The sequence below is a fragment of the Musca domestica genome, unplaced genomic scaffold (assembly GCF_030504385.1).
Source record: "Musca domestica strain aabys unplaced genomic scaffold, Musca_domestica.polishedcontigs.V.1.1 24, whole genome shotgun sequence".
Classification (NCBI taxonomy): Eukaryota; Metazoa; Arthropoda; class Insecta; order Diptera; family Muscidae; genus Musca; species Musca domestica.
In genome coordinates, this window is record NW_026712272.1 from 3,201,458 (window position 1) to 3,217,585 (window position 16,128).

General features: G+C 39.9%; 1 protein-coding gene across 9 annotated transcripts in view; it reads left to right on the forward strand.

Moving 5' to 3' along the window:
• The window catches only part of LOC101893112 (dystrophin, isoforms A/C/F/G/H), a 752,562-nt gene that overhangs the window by 507,011 nt on the left and 229,423 nt on the right, over positions 1–16,128 (forward strand). For all 9 annotated transcript variants that reach the window (XM_059123281.1, XM_059123282.1, XM_059123286.1 and 6 more), the window contains one exon: positions 2,944–3,067. In XM_059123281.1, coding sequence (XP_058979264.1) covers positions 2,944–3,067 — 124 coding nt within the window. The remainder of the gene's footprint in view (positions 1–2,943; positions 3,068–16,128) is intronic.

The following is a 16,128-nucleotide window of genomic DNA, read 5'->3' on the forward strand; positions in this document are numbered from 1 at the left end:
TTCAGGATTTTTCTAAAGAAGGACTGCCACCTAGTGAAGGCCTCTGGAAGTCATAAATGAGAGGTCTTATATTGGTAGAGGAGCATCTAAAATCTTCTAAACTGGTCTTTCACTGACAGAGCATTATAGAGAAGTCATAACTTTTACTTTGGCTCAAACCATTAAGAGTTTTTTCAGGTTTAGGAGGTTTATCAACGAGCAGAAATCTTTCAATAAATTTTTTTTATGGATAGAAGATCATCTAGAGGACTCAGATAAAGTATTCTACAGATAAAATATCCGCATGAGGTCGTCTATGAATAAAATTCCCTCTGAAGGATTCAAACCCATATTCTGCTATTATTTTGAGTTGAATATCCTTTACAGATTTCTGTGTGTAAAGGGCATCAGTAGGTCTATCATGAGCTTTTCTATGATTTTAGGCCCCTTAGACGTCTCTGTGAGTAGGAGCTCACCTCGAAACTACAATATAATCCAGAGGTTTTCTATCGAAAGCATAAAATAAAATTATTTTAGTAGTGGCCAAATGTATTGAAATTACGACGAAACTGCGAAGTTTTGAATTTTTTTCAAACAAAGTCAAATTCAAATTTAGAGAATTTTTCAAAATTAAAAGAAAAACAAAGTCGGGAGACCACTCTCCCGTTTTCTTAGCATTGAATGTCATCGATGAACCCTCACAGGCTAAGAGTCCCTGAAATGTAATTCTATAGATAAAAGGCTTTTCCGAGTTTTTTGATAGAAGACCACCTACATACCTCCCGTCAGATATAATAGCCGCAGGAAGCCATTTATGAATAGGATTTTCTCCAGAGAATTCAATAAAACAAAGTCAGGAGATCACTCTCCAATAACCTTTGCATTTGGATGTAATCGAAACCTTCTAAAGATACGATTCCCTCAAGAGCAATACTATGGATAGAAGCCTTTTCCGAGTTTTTTGATAAAAGAGCACCTACAAACCTTCCGTTAGATATAAAATCCGCAAGAGGTAATTTAGGAATAGAATTTTCTCCAGAATATTTAGTACCCTATTGAGCTCTTCTTTCACTAAAAGATCTTTCAAATGTTTCTTATATATAAAGGGCAGTAGATAAGCTGCAGTCTCTATAGAAGAGCTGAAGGTCAGGGAGTCTCTATAGATAAGCTGAATGCCAGGGAGTATCTATAGACCGGCTGAGGGCCAGGGAGTATCTATAGACGAGCTGAAGGCCAGGGAGTATCTATAGACGAGCAGAAGGCCAGGGAGCCTCTATAGACAAGTTAGCAGGCCAGGGTGTCTCTATAGACGAGCTGGGAAGCCAGCGAATCTCTTTAGACGAGCTGGGAAGCCAGGGAGTCTCTTTAGACGAGCTGGGAAGCCAGTGAGTCTCTATTGGCGAGCTGGAGGGCCAGGGAGTCTTAAAGTTATAGGGGGGAGAGGGAGTCACCATAGATGAGCTGGTGGGTCAGGGAGTCTCCATAGACGTGCTGAAGCGCCAGGGAGTCTCCATAGGTAAACTGAAGGTCAATGAGTCTCTATAGACGTGCTGAAGCGCCAGGGAGTCTCTATAGACGAGCTGAAGCGCCAGGGAGCCTCTAAAGACGAGCTGAAGCGCCAGGGAGCCTCTAAAGACGAGCTGAAGTTCATGAAGTCTCTAAAGACAAGCTGAAGGCCATGAAGTCTCTGTAGACGAGCTGAAGGCCATGAAGTTTCTATAGACGAGCTGGAGTCAAGGGAGTCTCTATAGACGAGCTGGAGTCGAGGGAGTCCCTATAGACAGAGAATGTCTTTTTAAACGAGCTAGAACAGAGAAGATCTCTTTAGACGACCTATAATAACAGAAAAAGTATTCCTAAATATGGAAAGAATTGTTTGGGGTTGCAATATATTTAGCTGGTCTTCTGTGTTAAGAACGTCTCTATCGGGCCTGGAAGGTATAATCGACATTTATCGGATCTTCTAAACACGGAAGGCCCTAACATGGCTTCAGTGTTTAAAATATTATTAATGGGCCTGAATAAGTGAACTCTGGAGGTATGACCTCTATTGGGTCTCTTAGATGTAAACGACCTCTAGCGGTCTTCAATGCTAGCTAGTCTTCTATGTGCAAAAAAACAGGTCTTCTGGACCTACAAGAGCTTTAACAGGTCTTCTGGCTATAGAAGAGCTGTAACAGGTCTTCTGGCTGCAGGAGAGCTGTAACAGATCTTCTAGCTGCAGAAGAGCTGTAACAGATCTTCTTGCCATGGAATAGCTGTAACAGGTCTTCTGGTCATGGAATAGCTGTAACAGGTCTTCTGGCTATAGAAGAGCTGTAACAGGTCTTCTGGCTATGGAAGATCTGCAAAATGTCTACTGAATATAGAAGAGCTGTAACAGAACTTCTGGCTATAGGAGTGCTGGAGCAGGTCTTCTGGCTATAGAAGAAGTGTAACAGGTCTTCTGGCCATAGAAGAGCAGTAAAATGTGTTCTGAATATATAAGACTTATGAAAGGTTACCGGGCTGTATAAGAGCTTTAAGAGGTCCTATTTGTACTGTGTTCTGGCTTTGAACGACCTGTAAACGATCTTTAGGCAATAGAGGAGACGTGAAAGTTTTTCTTTTTATGGAAAAGCGACCTCTGGAAAGACATAATGACTGGAAGCCCTCGAAGTGGTTTCCCAGGTATAGACTACCTCTAGTGCGCGTGATATCCTTTGTATATAAAATACCTCTCGCTTTAGATATAGAATACCTCTCGCTCTGTTGTGGTTCTTTCCACAACACACCTATGCCATTACAAGATCTCTAGAAAATCGCCCTCTGCCACCAGTATTTCTCTAGGATGTATTCTATTTTTAGATGACCTCTGAAGGATATCCAATCTGATTTTTACCCATTCCTTTGTTTATCAATATGTTTCCCCTTTATTTATTGCAATAAAATATTTATCCATATATTTTCTTCCTTTCATTTCAGGACGATCATAAAGCTTTCCGTCGTCAATTGGAGGATAAACGTCCAATTGTCGAAAGTACTCTGCTGAGTGGCCGTCAATATATTGCCAGTGAACCACCTGTATCGGATACCAGTGATACCGAAGGTAAGTGTTTGTCTATTAGTACCCCTCATCGTCCTTTTTAATTTCTCTCTCATTTTATTTTCTCTACTCTTAAGTTTCATGATTTATTTGCAATCAAATGAAGCTAAAATCCGTTTCTTCAACCCTCTTTCAACAAACTATTTCCGCTTCCCCCGCTATTCTATCGTCATTGCATTGTGATAAGCATTTTGCTTTTAGCTCTTAGCAAATATAAACACAAATCCAATGGCTCTGAAATTCCCAAATCGCTAAACAATTTATAAATTGCTTGTGAAAATGGCAAAGCAACAAAAAAAGAACTATAAAAAGCTCGCAACACATGAAAGAGGTGGTGGCGGCGGATAAACATAAAAATAGAAAAAAAGAAGAAAGAAAAAACATTGTATGCCTTTGGAAATGAATAGCATCCACTAAATGTATATTGAATCATTGCTGCACAAATACTACTCCTTCACACCCCTCGACTCCCCCCCCCTGCCTCCGGCTCCAGCATTACAATAAATATTTTTACTTCAACATCACTCGAATCCATGGTCCATGACCGAGCACTTCCGCATTATTATTTGCCATGTCCAGTTTACTCTGCAAATGTTTGCCAATTGATAGCGGCCGGCAAAGACCCAAAAAGGGTGGCAGGGGCAGGGGGGGTTATGGGCCAAAGAACTTACAATTCATTTCTGCATTGCAATTTTTCCACTCCTCTCTGTTTTTTTTTTTTTTTTTTTTTTTTTTTTTTTGGCCAAACTCTATATTTGTCCGGTTTTTGGTATCCTTCTTTGCATTTGGGTGTGTGTGAGTGTGGGTTTCATTGTATTTATGTTGTGGCACTTGTGCCGCTAACAGCTAACATAACATGACCGTTAAATATCAGGGGATTTATTGTTGCAACATTTACAAATATCGTTGTAGCCACTTTTTTCTTGTTGTACTTTTTGTTGTTGTTGCTTTTGTTGTCGCCAACAAAGTCGTTTTATTCTTGACCAAATGTTTTTATGGCCAAAGTGTTGGTTGTACATTTTTTTTATACATTTCATTATGGTCCAGCCTACTGGAGTTCTTCCATCGACCAGGGTGATTTTTTTATGTTCTCTCCTGGGTTTTGCATTTTTTTGTTGTCCGATTTTTTTTTTTCGAATGATAAAATAATGAGAAGTTTATGTTGTTTTTATATTTGTTGTACATGACAGTATTAAGTTCAGAATTAAGAGTTCATTACGTGGCTTATGGGCTATGTGACAAGGGTAGTCATTGCTCTCTGGGGTAATGCATGTCTAGACTGATAAACAGACCTTCCAAAGGATTTGTATACACAGGAGACTACTAAGGAGTCTTCTGGTTGTAGAAGTACTCCAAAGGGTGTTCTGTCCATAAGAGAGCTGTAACAGGTCTTCTGGAAAAAGAAGAGCTGTAACAAGTCTTCTGGACACAGAAGAGCTGTAACAGGTCTTCTGGCCATAGAAGAGTTCTAACAGGTATTTGGCTATAGGAGAGCTGTAACAGGTCTTCTGGCTATAGAAGAGCTGCAACAGGTCTTCTGGCTATAGAAGAGCTGCAACAGGTCTTCTGGCTATAGAAGAGCTGTAACAGGTCTTCTGGCTATAGAAGAGCTGTAACAGGTCTTCTGGCTATAGAAGAGCTGTAACAGGTCTTTTGGTCATAGAAGAGCTGTAACAGGTCTTTTGGTCATAGAAGAGCTGTAACAGGTCTTTTGGTCATAGAAGAGCTGTAACAGGTCTTCTGGCTATAGAAAAGCTATAACAGGTCTTCTGGCTATAGAAGAGCTGTATGAGGTTTTCTGGCCATAGAAGAGCAGTAACCGGTCTTCGGGCTATAGAAGGGCTGCAACAGGTCTTCAAGCTAGAGAAGAGCTATAACAGATCTTCTAGCCATAGAAGAGCTATAGCACGTCTTCTGACCATAGAAGAGCTGTAACAGGTCTTCTGGCCATAGAAGAGCTGTACCAGGTCTTCTGGCCATAGAAGAGCTGTACCAGGTCTTCTGGCCATAGAAGAGCTGAAACAGGTCTTCTGGCCACAGAAGGGCCGTATCAGGTCTTCTGACCATAGGAGAGCTGTAACAGATGTTCTTACCATAGAAGATCTGTAAGAGATCTTGGGGCTATAGGATAGCTGTAACAGGGCTTCTTCCTACAGAAAAGCTGTAACAGTTCTTCTGGCCGTAGAAGAGCTGCAACAGGTCTTCTAGCTATAGAAGAGCTGTAACAGGTGTTCTTGCTATATAAGAGCTGTAACAGGCGTTTTCGCTATAGAAGAGCTTTAACAGGTCTTCGGGCCATAGAAGAGCTGTACCAGGTGTTCTCGCTATAGAAGAGCTGTAACAGGACTTCGGGCTATAGAAGAGCTGTAACAGGTCTTCTGGCTATAGAAGAGCTGTAACAGGTCTTCTGGCTATAGAAGAGTTGTAACAGGCGTTCTCGCTATAGAAGACCTGTTACAGCTCTTCTGTAGCCAGAAGAAATGTTACAGCTTTTCTATACCCACAAGACCTGTTACAGCTCTTCTACAGCCAGACGACCTGTTATAGCCTCTCTATAGCCAGAAGACCTGTAAGAGCTGTAACAGGTTTTCTGGCCCTAGAAGAGCAGTAGCAGGTCTTCTGGCCATAGAAGAGCTGTAACAGGTCTTCTGAACATAGAAGAGCTGTAACAGGTCTTCTGGCCATTGAAGAGCTGTAACATATCTTCTGGCCACAAAAGAGCTGTAATAGGTCTTCTGGCCATAAAAGAGCTGTAATAGGTCTTCTGGCCATAGAAGAACTGTAACAGGTCTTCTGGCCATTAAAGAGCTGTAACATGTCTTCTGGCCATAAAAGAGCTGTAACGGGTCTTCTGGCCATAGAGGAGCTGTAACAGGCCAGAAGACCTACAGAAGAGCTGTAAGAGGTCTTCTGGCCATAGAAGAGCTGTAAAGGGTCTTCTGGCCATACAAGAGCTGTAACAGGTCTTCTGGCCATAGAAGAGCTGTAATAGGTCTTCTGGCCATAGAAGAGCTGTAATAGGTCTTCTGGCCATAGAAGAGCTGTAACAGGGCTTCTGGCCATAGAAGAGCTGTAACAGGTCTTCTGGCCATACAAGAGCTGTAACAGGTCTTCTGGCCATACAAGAGCTGTAACAGGTCTTCTGGCCATAGAAGAGCTGTGACAGGTCTTCTGGTCATAGAAGAGCTGTAACAGGTCTTCTGGCCATAGAAGAGCTGTAACAGGTCTTCTGGACATAGAAGGGCCGTAAGAGGTCTTCTGGCCATAGAAGAGCTGTAACAGGTCTTCTGGCCATAGAAGAGTTCTAACAGGTATTTGGCTATAGGAGAGCTGTAACAGGTCTTCTGGCTATATAAGAGCTGCAACAGGTCTTCTGGCTATAGAAGAGCTGTAACAGGTCTTCTGGCTATAGAAGAGCTGTAACAGGTCTTCTGGCTATAGAAGAGCTGTAACAGGTCTTCTGGCTATAGAAGAGCTGTAACAGGTCTTTTGGTCATAGAAGAGCTGTAACAGGTCTTTTGGTCATAGAAGAGCTGTAACAGGTCTTCTGGCCATAGAAGAACTGTAACAGGTCTTCTGTCCATTAAAGAGCTGTAACATGTCTTCTGGCCATAAAAGAGCTGTAACAGGCCAGAAGACCTATAGAAAAGCTGTAAGAGGTCTTCTGGCCATAGAAGAGCTGTAATAGGTCTTCTGGCCATAGAAGAGCTGTAACAGGGTTTCTGGCCATAGAAGAGCTGTAACAGGTCTTCTGGCCATACAAGAGCTGTAACAGGTCTTCTGGCCATACAAGAGCTGTAACAGGTCTTCTGGCCATAGAAGAGCTGTAACAGGTCTTCTGGTCATAGAAGAGCTGTAACAGGTCTTCTGCCCATAGAAGAGCTGTAACAGGTCTTCTGGCCATAGAAGACCTGTAATAGGTCTTCTGAACATAGAAGGGCCGTAAGAGGTCTTCTGGCCATAGAAGATCTGTAACAGGTCTTCTGGCCATAGAAGAGCTGTAACAGGACTTCTGGCTATAGAAGAGCTGTAACAGGTATTCTGGCTATAGAAGAGCTGTAACAGGTCTTCTGACTATAGATGGGCTGTAAAAGGTCTTCTGGCCATAGAAGAGCTGTAACAGGTCTTCTAGCCATAGAAGAGCTGTAACAGGTCTTCTAGCCATAGAAGAGCTGTAACAGGTCTTCTAGCCATAGAAGAGCTGTAACAGGTCTTCTAGCCATAGAAGAGCTGTAACAGGTCTTCTGGCTATAGAATACCTTTAAAAGGTCTACTGGTCATAGAAGAGCTGTATGAGGTCTTCTAGTCACAGAAGAGCTCTCAAAGATCTTCTGGCCATAGAAGAGCTGTAACGAGACTTCTGGCCATAGAAGCGCTGTAACAGGTCTCCTGCGCATAGAAGAGCTGTGACAGGTTATATAGCTACATAAGAGCTCTTACAGGTCTTCTGGCTACAAAAGAGATGTTATAGGTCTTCGGGCTATAGAAGAGCGGTTACAGGTCTTCTGGTCATAGTAGAACTGTATCAGGTCTTCTGGTCATAGTAGAACTGTATCAGGTCTTCTCGTCATAGAAGAGCTCTTAAAGGTCTTCTGGCTATAGAAGTTGTGTAAAAAATCTTCTGGCTGTAATAGACCTCTTAAAGACTATTGGCTGTTCTCTGTTAGATATACCTGTATATCAAATAAATGTAAATCGGCTTATGTCAATGTATAACCCTTATAGGTCTTATCTCTCTCCTTCCAATTGAAGAGCTTTAAAAATTCTCTCGACCAATCAGATGACCTAAAAACTGCATTAAATTTTCAAACAAACCTTATCCCATGCACTTATTCAATTTCTGTGCCCCAATCATCCCCTCTTTCAAAAAAAAAAACAACTCATCTGAGAAAGTAAAATGAATAAGACCTCTTCTGCTTCTTCTGCTTACTTCCTGATTTTTCTCTCGGTTTCATTTAACCGAAAGGAAAAAAAAACAAAATTAAGTTCTGTTCGTATTCGAAAGTTTTACGCTCTAATTCGTAATTTTGCAATACTTTCAATAGATTTTATTTTCATTTTCTTTTGACATTTAAAAAAGGTACGAAGAAGAAGACGACAATGCAACAAAAAAGTTAGATGCAACAGTAACAACAACAATAAACAGAAGGCAATACTATAAAAATCAATTTTATCAGCCAGTTTAAGGGGCAGATGTGACGGAAATAAAAATCCTGGTGGCAAGGCAAGAAGAAGAAAAAAGAAAAACAACAACTTAACAAAAAGAGAGAAAAAAATCATTGATGGGAAATAATTCAACAAAAAAAGATTGTCATTTTATCCAATAGATTGCAATTCGTAAAAGCCGAGATGATGGAGGGCAATGTGGTGATAGGAATGGCGATAGCAAAATTTTCGGAATATTAAATATTTCACATTGGCCATATTGATTGTCGAAAAAAATTAGGAATAATTTTTGTAAAATTAAAATTTTTTTTGGAAGGTCCAACCTAATCTACGAAGTGACCATGTCTCTCTGCCCTGAAAAGTTCATCAGTTTCTTTCAAAAAGAGAGAGCAACACATTTTGCTCTCAGCAAAGTGCTCTCAGCAAAGCTAACAATAAAATTTGCTTTCAAATATCCTATTCTCGTTAAAGTTCTCCATAGCTGGTACCCCATGAGGTTTTGTATACATCTCAGGCTAGGCGACAAAATGAAGACTCATTATATAGAGTTAGAAAAGGAACGGCCGACGCTGTTTATTATGAGAGATTTTTACCATACATTCTATGAGGGGTACATTAAGTTCATCATTCCGTTTGTAACTCATCGAAATAAAAATTTTAGGCCCAACAAAGTATATATATTCTTGACCAGGGTAAAATTCTAAGAAGATGTCCGTCCGTACGTCTATCCGTCCGTACGTCTGTACGTCTGTTGTAATCATGCTACCGTAAAAACGAATTAAGATAGGAAGCTAAAATTTTGCACAAATCTGTCTTTTGTCTACAGGCAGGTCAAGTTCGAGGATGGGCTATATCGGTCCACGATATCGTATATATCCCATATAACGGTACCCCCCTATATTCGGTATCTTGATGATTTTAGCCACATTTTTCAACGGAATTGTCTAAAATTCCACACAAGCAGTTCCTTTTCAGCACTTTACCCGTATAGCCCCCATATAACGGTACCCCCCGATATTCGGTATTTTGATTATTTAAGCCACATTTTTCAATGGAATTGTCTGAAATTCCACACAAGAAGTTCCTTGTCAGCACTTTACCTCCTGAATGAGAATTGTCTATATAGGTCCATGATATCGTATAGCCCCCATATAACAGCACCTCCCCCGATATTCGGTATTTTGATGATTTTAGCAACATTTTTCAACGGAATTGTCTAAAATTCCACACAAGGAGCTCCTTGTGGGTATTTTACCCGCTGCAAGATAATTGTATATATAGGTCCACGATATCGTATAGCCCCCATATAAGAGTACCCCGATATTCGGTATTTTGGTACTTTACCCCCAGACATAGATTTGTCTGTATAGGTCCACAATATCGTATATCCCCCCAATATATCGGCACCTTACGATATTCGGTATTTTTAAGATTTTAACAGAATTTTTAATGGATTTTATTTTTTTGAAAATTTCCTAATTCGTTCCAATTCGTAGAGGGTATTCAAAGATCGGCCCGGCCGTACTTACTGTTTATACCCTACACCACAAGGTGGTCAGGGTATTATGTCTTTGTGCATTTGTTTGTAACATGCAAAAGGAAACGAGATAGACCCATAGATCCTATTGATGATCTGCATAGAATCACATTCCGAGTCGATTTATGCATGTCCGTCCGTCCGTCTGTCCGTCCGCCCGTCTGTCCATGTATTTTTGTAAACAAAGTACTGGTCCCATTTATTGCCCGATCCAGATGAAATTTTGCACGGATCACGGAGTTTGGCCCAAGGACGAACCCTATTGAAATTGGAGATAATCGGTCAAAATTTAGATATAGCTCCAATATATATCTTCGTCCGATTTGCTTTTTTTTTTGTGCACCAAACGTGTAATATCAGCCGGAATAGTATGGAATTTTGCACGTACGATCAGATTGAACCTGAAAATAAGTATGCCAAATTTGATCGAAATCGGTTCAGATATAGCTATAGCTCCAATATATATTGTTCATCCGATTTGTTACTTTTGTCCTCCGCAGCCGTAATATGCACTCTGTAACAACAATATTTTTTAAAATAGATCAAATACAACTCAGAAATACATTTGCCAAATTTTATCGAGATCGGTTCAGATTTGGATATAGCTCCCATATATAACTTCGTCCGATTTACCTTTTATTGTGCACCAAACGTCTAATATTTGTCCAAATGGGATGGAATTCGGCCTAGAAGCTAGAATTGGGTCTAGAAGCTAGTATGTCAAATTTGGTGAAGATCGGTTCAGATATAGCTATAGCTTCCATATATATTGTTCATCCGATTTGTTATTTTTGTCCTCCGCAGCCGTAATATGCACTCCGTAACAACGATATTCAGGGAAATATATCAAATACAGCTCAGAAATATCTTTGCCAAATTTTATCGAGATCGGTTCCGATTTGGATATAGCTCCCATATATATCTTTATCCGATTTCAAATTAATTGTGCACCAAATGGGCAATACAAGTCCGAATTTGAAAGATACAATGCTTCGGCTTATTTAGTCCTTTGAACTTTAAATTATAATCATAGCTTGTATGATTGAATTCTCCCATAAAAACTTTTAATTGTTATGTGGAGCTCTACTAAATTAGCAAAGTGGTGTAGGGTATCATAAAGTCGGCCCCGCCCGACTTTAAGACTTTCTTTACTGGTTTTTTACTTGTTTTTTTTTCTGCAATGGGGGATATCTTGGGATCTCTTCGTTGCCTCTTTTTCTCATAACTAAATAAATATTGTAAAATTCCCCTGTAAAAACATTTCCATCCCATCTGCAATCCCTACACCATTGTGATGACAAATTTCGTAAAAGTACCGAAAACTGCATATTGAAGAAAATGGAAAGTTTGTTCTTCCTGTAGTTCATGCCAGAGCTGGGATAAGAAAAACGCTATCAAATTGATTATTTAAGTTTGCATACGAACACCAAACGGGTCAGGGGGAAAAGAGGGGAAGGGAGCAAACCGGAAAACAAGTGAAAAGAATAAGGCGCTATCAAATAAAAAAGAAAAACTTTTTTTTGTCACTTTGTTAAAAGCTTTAAGGGGTTTTTACTCAATTGCAATTTTTTTTTGTTGCTGTCTTGATTTAAAAAATTTAGTTATTGACAAAAAGGACAGCAGATAAGTTTGCATTGCTTTTTTTACAACTGTCACAGAATATCTGTAGAAAATATCAGGCATGCAAGCCCAATGTGCAATATGAATGAAGATACTATAAAGACCTTTGCCCTGGATCCCAAAATCAGGGGGTAAACGACTTATAAAGTATCGGTCGACGGTCATATGCCGACATATGTATACAGGATGGGATAATAAAAAACTGCAACAAAGTCAAACGCCATAATTTTTACATTTTTATACCCTCTACCATTCTATGGAGGGTATATTAACTTTGTCATTCCGTTTGTAACTCCTCGAAATATTCATAATCGACCCTACAAAGTATATATATTCTGCATCAGTGTAAAATTCTAAGACAATCTACCGGTGTCCGTCTGTCTGTCTGTCTATCTGTCCCTCTGTCTGTTGTAATCACGCTATCTTTCGAACGAATTGAGATAGAAAGCTAAAATTTTATATACATGCATAGTTCACCAGTAGGCAGGTTAAGTTCGTAAGTGGTCCATGTCAGTCCACGTTTTCATATGGCCCCCATATAACAGTCCCTCGCGATATTCTGTATTTTCATGGTTATAGCGACATTATTGACTGGAATTATTTAAAATTTCGTATTTGAAGTTCGTAATGGGTACTAGAGCCTATGACAAAAATTATTGTATGTATTTTGATGATGTCAGCAACATTAGTCACCGGAATAGTTTCAAATTTCGAACAGGCAGATCCTAATGGGTACTACAACCTATGGGAAAAAATTTCGTATGCAGGTCCACGTCTTCGTATAGCCCCCATATAACGGTACCTCCCGATATCCGGTATTTTCATGATTTTTTTTTTTAATTCTTAAATTTCCTTCGAAATGGTGGAGGGTATTAAAAGTCCGACCCGGCCGAACTTATCTGCTTTTTTACTTGTTTTCTTTTAGGATCAAATTTTAGAATAAGTTTAGATTTGTTCGAATTGGTCACTTTTGGCACGAATTATGGCCTTCAAACGCCAATGAAACCGTCCACGCCCGAATGTTGCTCTGCGGTATTTTGGTTCATTCCCGTCGAAGCGCTTGCTTGAGGTGATCGACAATATGGTATTTTTTAATGACAACCTTGCTTTCCAAAGTACTCCAGACACAATAGTCCAACGGATTGGTATCCAGAGATTTAGTGCGGTATTTGTGCAATTGTGCGCTGGAAATGAAGCGAGGAACCTCATTTTGTAACTATTCTTGGGGAGTCCTGTTGGAATGTTTAAGGTCTGCGGCCAACATGTTTGCGAACCCAAGGCTTTAAAACACCCTCCAGAATATTTTCGCGACAATATTCGGCATTTATTCTGATGCCACGGTCGATTAATACGAACGGAGAGCGATCATCGGCTGTTATGGCGGCCCACACCATCACCATGGCCGATGCCGGCGCTTGGGTTCTGGTGGCCAACCGAAGGTGCACATTTTCAGCTGACCTCTTTGACAAGTAAACACGATCATTTTGTTTGTCTACAAACTGCGGGACAACAAATGTTTTCTCATCGGAGAAAACCAAATTCGGCACTTCACCACTTTCGACCAACCGAAGCAACTCCTTAGCTCTTTTGAGTCTATTTTCTTTCTGTTGCGGTGTAAGTTCCTACTCTTTTTGGAATATCATGGCTTTACCCCGAGCTCATTTTTCAAAATTTGTCGAATGGAATATTGCGATATGTTCAGCTCACGAGCCATTTTTCGGCCAATGCGGCGCAGATTTCGATCAAGTGGCTTCTTTACTTTTCGAAGCATTTCTGCTGATGTTGCTGGTTTCTTCCGCCCACTTCCTTGACGTCGGGCTACGATACCACTATCACGAGCGATGGTACGAGACACAAAAGATTTATTCACATTTAAATGCTGGAGTGCTCTAACGATAGCCACTTGTGGTTCTCCAGCCAAATATAAAGAAATCACACTATCACGCTTAAATTCCATCACGAATAACTTTTTTTCTGGAAAATTCTCTCCAAAATGCTTTTGTAGGCTTGTAAACAATATAATGAGCTGTCACTGGAATAATTATAACAGCTGTCGGACGAGTGGCTTAGAAATGAAAGCAGTCCGAAGTTGGTTGTAGTTTTTTCATCTCACCCTGTATAGTGGTTACCCTTCACGAGTTGTTAGAGCAACACGGGGCCTGTACCACAACATGAACCTCTACGGTCAATTATCTGCCAGAGAAGGCGGTGCTTATTACGAACTCCAAATACCAAGTTTGAGAAAATTCTTCTGAAAAATGTAACTGAAATCATCAAAATACCGAATATAGAGGGGGGTTATACGAACATGTGGACGTATGAAAGCTATTTTCTGTCTGTGAAAGTGGTATTCATTACGAGCTCCACATACCAAATTCGATCCAATTCCGGTGAAGAATATATTAAAAATCATTAAAACTCCAAATATCGGAGGACAGTTCTTTTCAAGGCTGTTTCTTTCATAAAGGAATACTAATGGCTATTTTAAATCGCAAAAGAAAACACCTAAAATTTGGCGGTACACTCATATGGGGGCTATATTAAAATGTGTAGCTATTTTTTCAGTGCTAAATATTCTACAGACCTGCAATGCATCTGGGCAAAAATTTTATAAAACTACTTTAATTCCGTCAGAAGCTAGAGTGATTTCCCCAAACAGACAGACGAACGAACATCGCTAAATCGACAAAGAATTTTATGCTGATCAAAAGTATATATATATATACTTTTTGGAGTCTAAAATGTATATGTATGTAGCTTCCGAAGGAGTTCATTACGTGGCTTATGGGCTATGTGACAAGGGCAGTCATTGCTCTCTGGGGTAATGCATATCGAGACTGATATACAGACCTTCCAAAGAATTTGTATGCACAGGAGACTACTAAAGGGTCTCCTGGTTATACTTCAAAAGATGTTCTATCTTCGGAAGAGCTGTAACAGGTCTCTTGACATTATACGAGATTCTTGTTATAGTTGTACTTCAAAAGATGTTCTGGCTTCGGAAGAGCTGCAACAGGTCTTCTGGCAAAAGGAGAGCTTCTGGTTATAGAAGTACTTCAAAAGGTTTTCTGGCCCTGGAAATGCTGTAACAGGCCTTCTGGCTATAGAAGAGCTGTAACAGGCCTTCTGGCTATAGAAGAACTATAACAGGTCTTCTCACCATAGAAAAACTGTAACAGGTCCTCTCCCCATAGAAGATCTGTAACAGGTCATAGATTATCTTCTGGCCATATAAGAGGTGTAACAGGTCTTCTGGGTATAGAAGGACTGGTCGTATGAACATAGAAGAACTGTAAAATGTCCTCTGGCTACAGAAGAGCTGTAACAGGTCTTCTGACCCTAACATGTATTCTGGCAATAAAAGAGCTGTAACAGGTCTTCGGGCTATAGAAGAGCTGTAACAAATCTTCCGGCTGTAGAAGAGCTGTAACAGGTCTTCTGGCAATAGAAGAGCTTCTTGTTATAGAAGTACTTCAAAAGGTTTTCTGGCCCTGGAAATGCTCTAACAGGTCTTCTGGCTATAGAAGAGCTATAACAGGCCTTCTGGCTATAGAAGAGCTGTCTTCCGGTCTTCGGGCTATAGAAGGGCTGCAACATGTCTTCAAGCTAGAGAAGAGCTATAACAAATATTCTGGCCATAGAAGAGCTATAGCACGTCTTCTGGCCATAGAAGAGCTGTGACAGCTCTTCTGGCTACTAAAGAGCTGTAACACGTTATATAGCTACATAAGAACTGTTACAGATCTTCTGGCCATAGAAGAGCAGTAACCGGTCTTCAGGCTATAGAAGGGCTACAACAGGATTTCGGGCTATAGAACACCTTAGAAGAGCTGTAAATAGTTTTCTGGCTAAAGAAGACCAGTTTAAGGCCTTCTGACTACAGAATACCAGTTAAGGGTATTCTAGCTATAGAAGACCAATTAAAGGTCTTCTGGCTATAGACGGTCTGTAAAAGGTCTTCTGGCTATAGAAGGGTTGTAGAAGAATTTTCGTATTCTGGTTATAAAACTGTTACATATGAAATGAAATAAAGTAGGTTAACAAAATTTTTTCAAACATGTATCTTAGGTCCGTGGAATTTTTGGACCATATAGGTCCACATTTTGATTACTATTTGAGGATTTTACATTAAAGTTTTGTGCGATAAAAGTCCTGTCGAATGCATTTTGGGCTTTATAAAGATTGGAATTAACCTCAGTAAAAGATATCGCTTGTCTCCTCTTTATAGAATTCGTACTCCTAAAACTATATTTTGTACCTTTGTATATAATATTCTATTTCCACATCCATACCGTACTCCTACTACATATAAACATTTCCTCTTTAGTTTAAAAAATTGTAGGGACCGCCTAAAACTATGCTATAAAAATGCTATGGGAAAAGCAACTTTACATATAACTCTAGCCTCATGTATAATCCAGCCTCTGCATCCTTGGAATACTTTTCTACTGCTATACACCTGCGGAATTTATTTCATATGTGACAAAAATGTGATGTGAAATTTTTCATATTTTTTGCGGTTGCCATATTTTAAATTCATTATAAAAATTCACTTAATCTCCTTCAACTCTCCATCTCTCTCTCTCTCTCTTTCGCCCTCCCCTAAGAGCAATTAATAAAAGTCATTTTACAAATTGTCCGTTTTACCTTTTTGACTTTATTTTTAAAAATTTAATAAAGTCATTTTCTTCACAGTGACTTATTTTTGCACATTTTTACGTTACGCGCCCCTTCTCCCTCT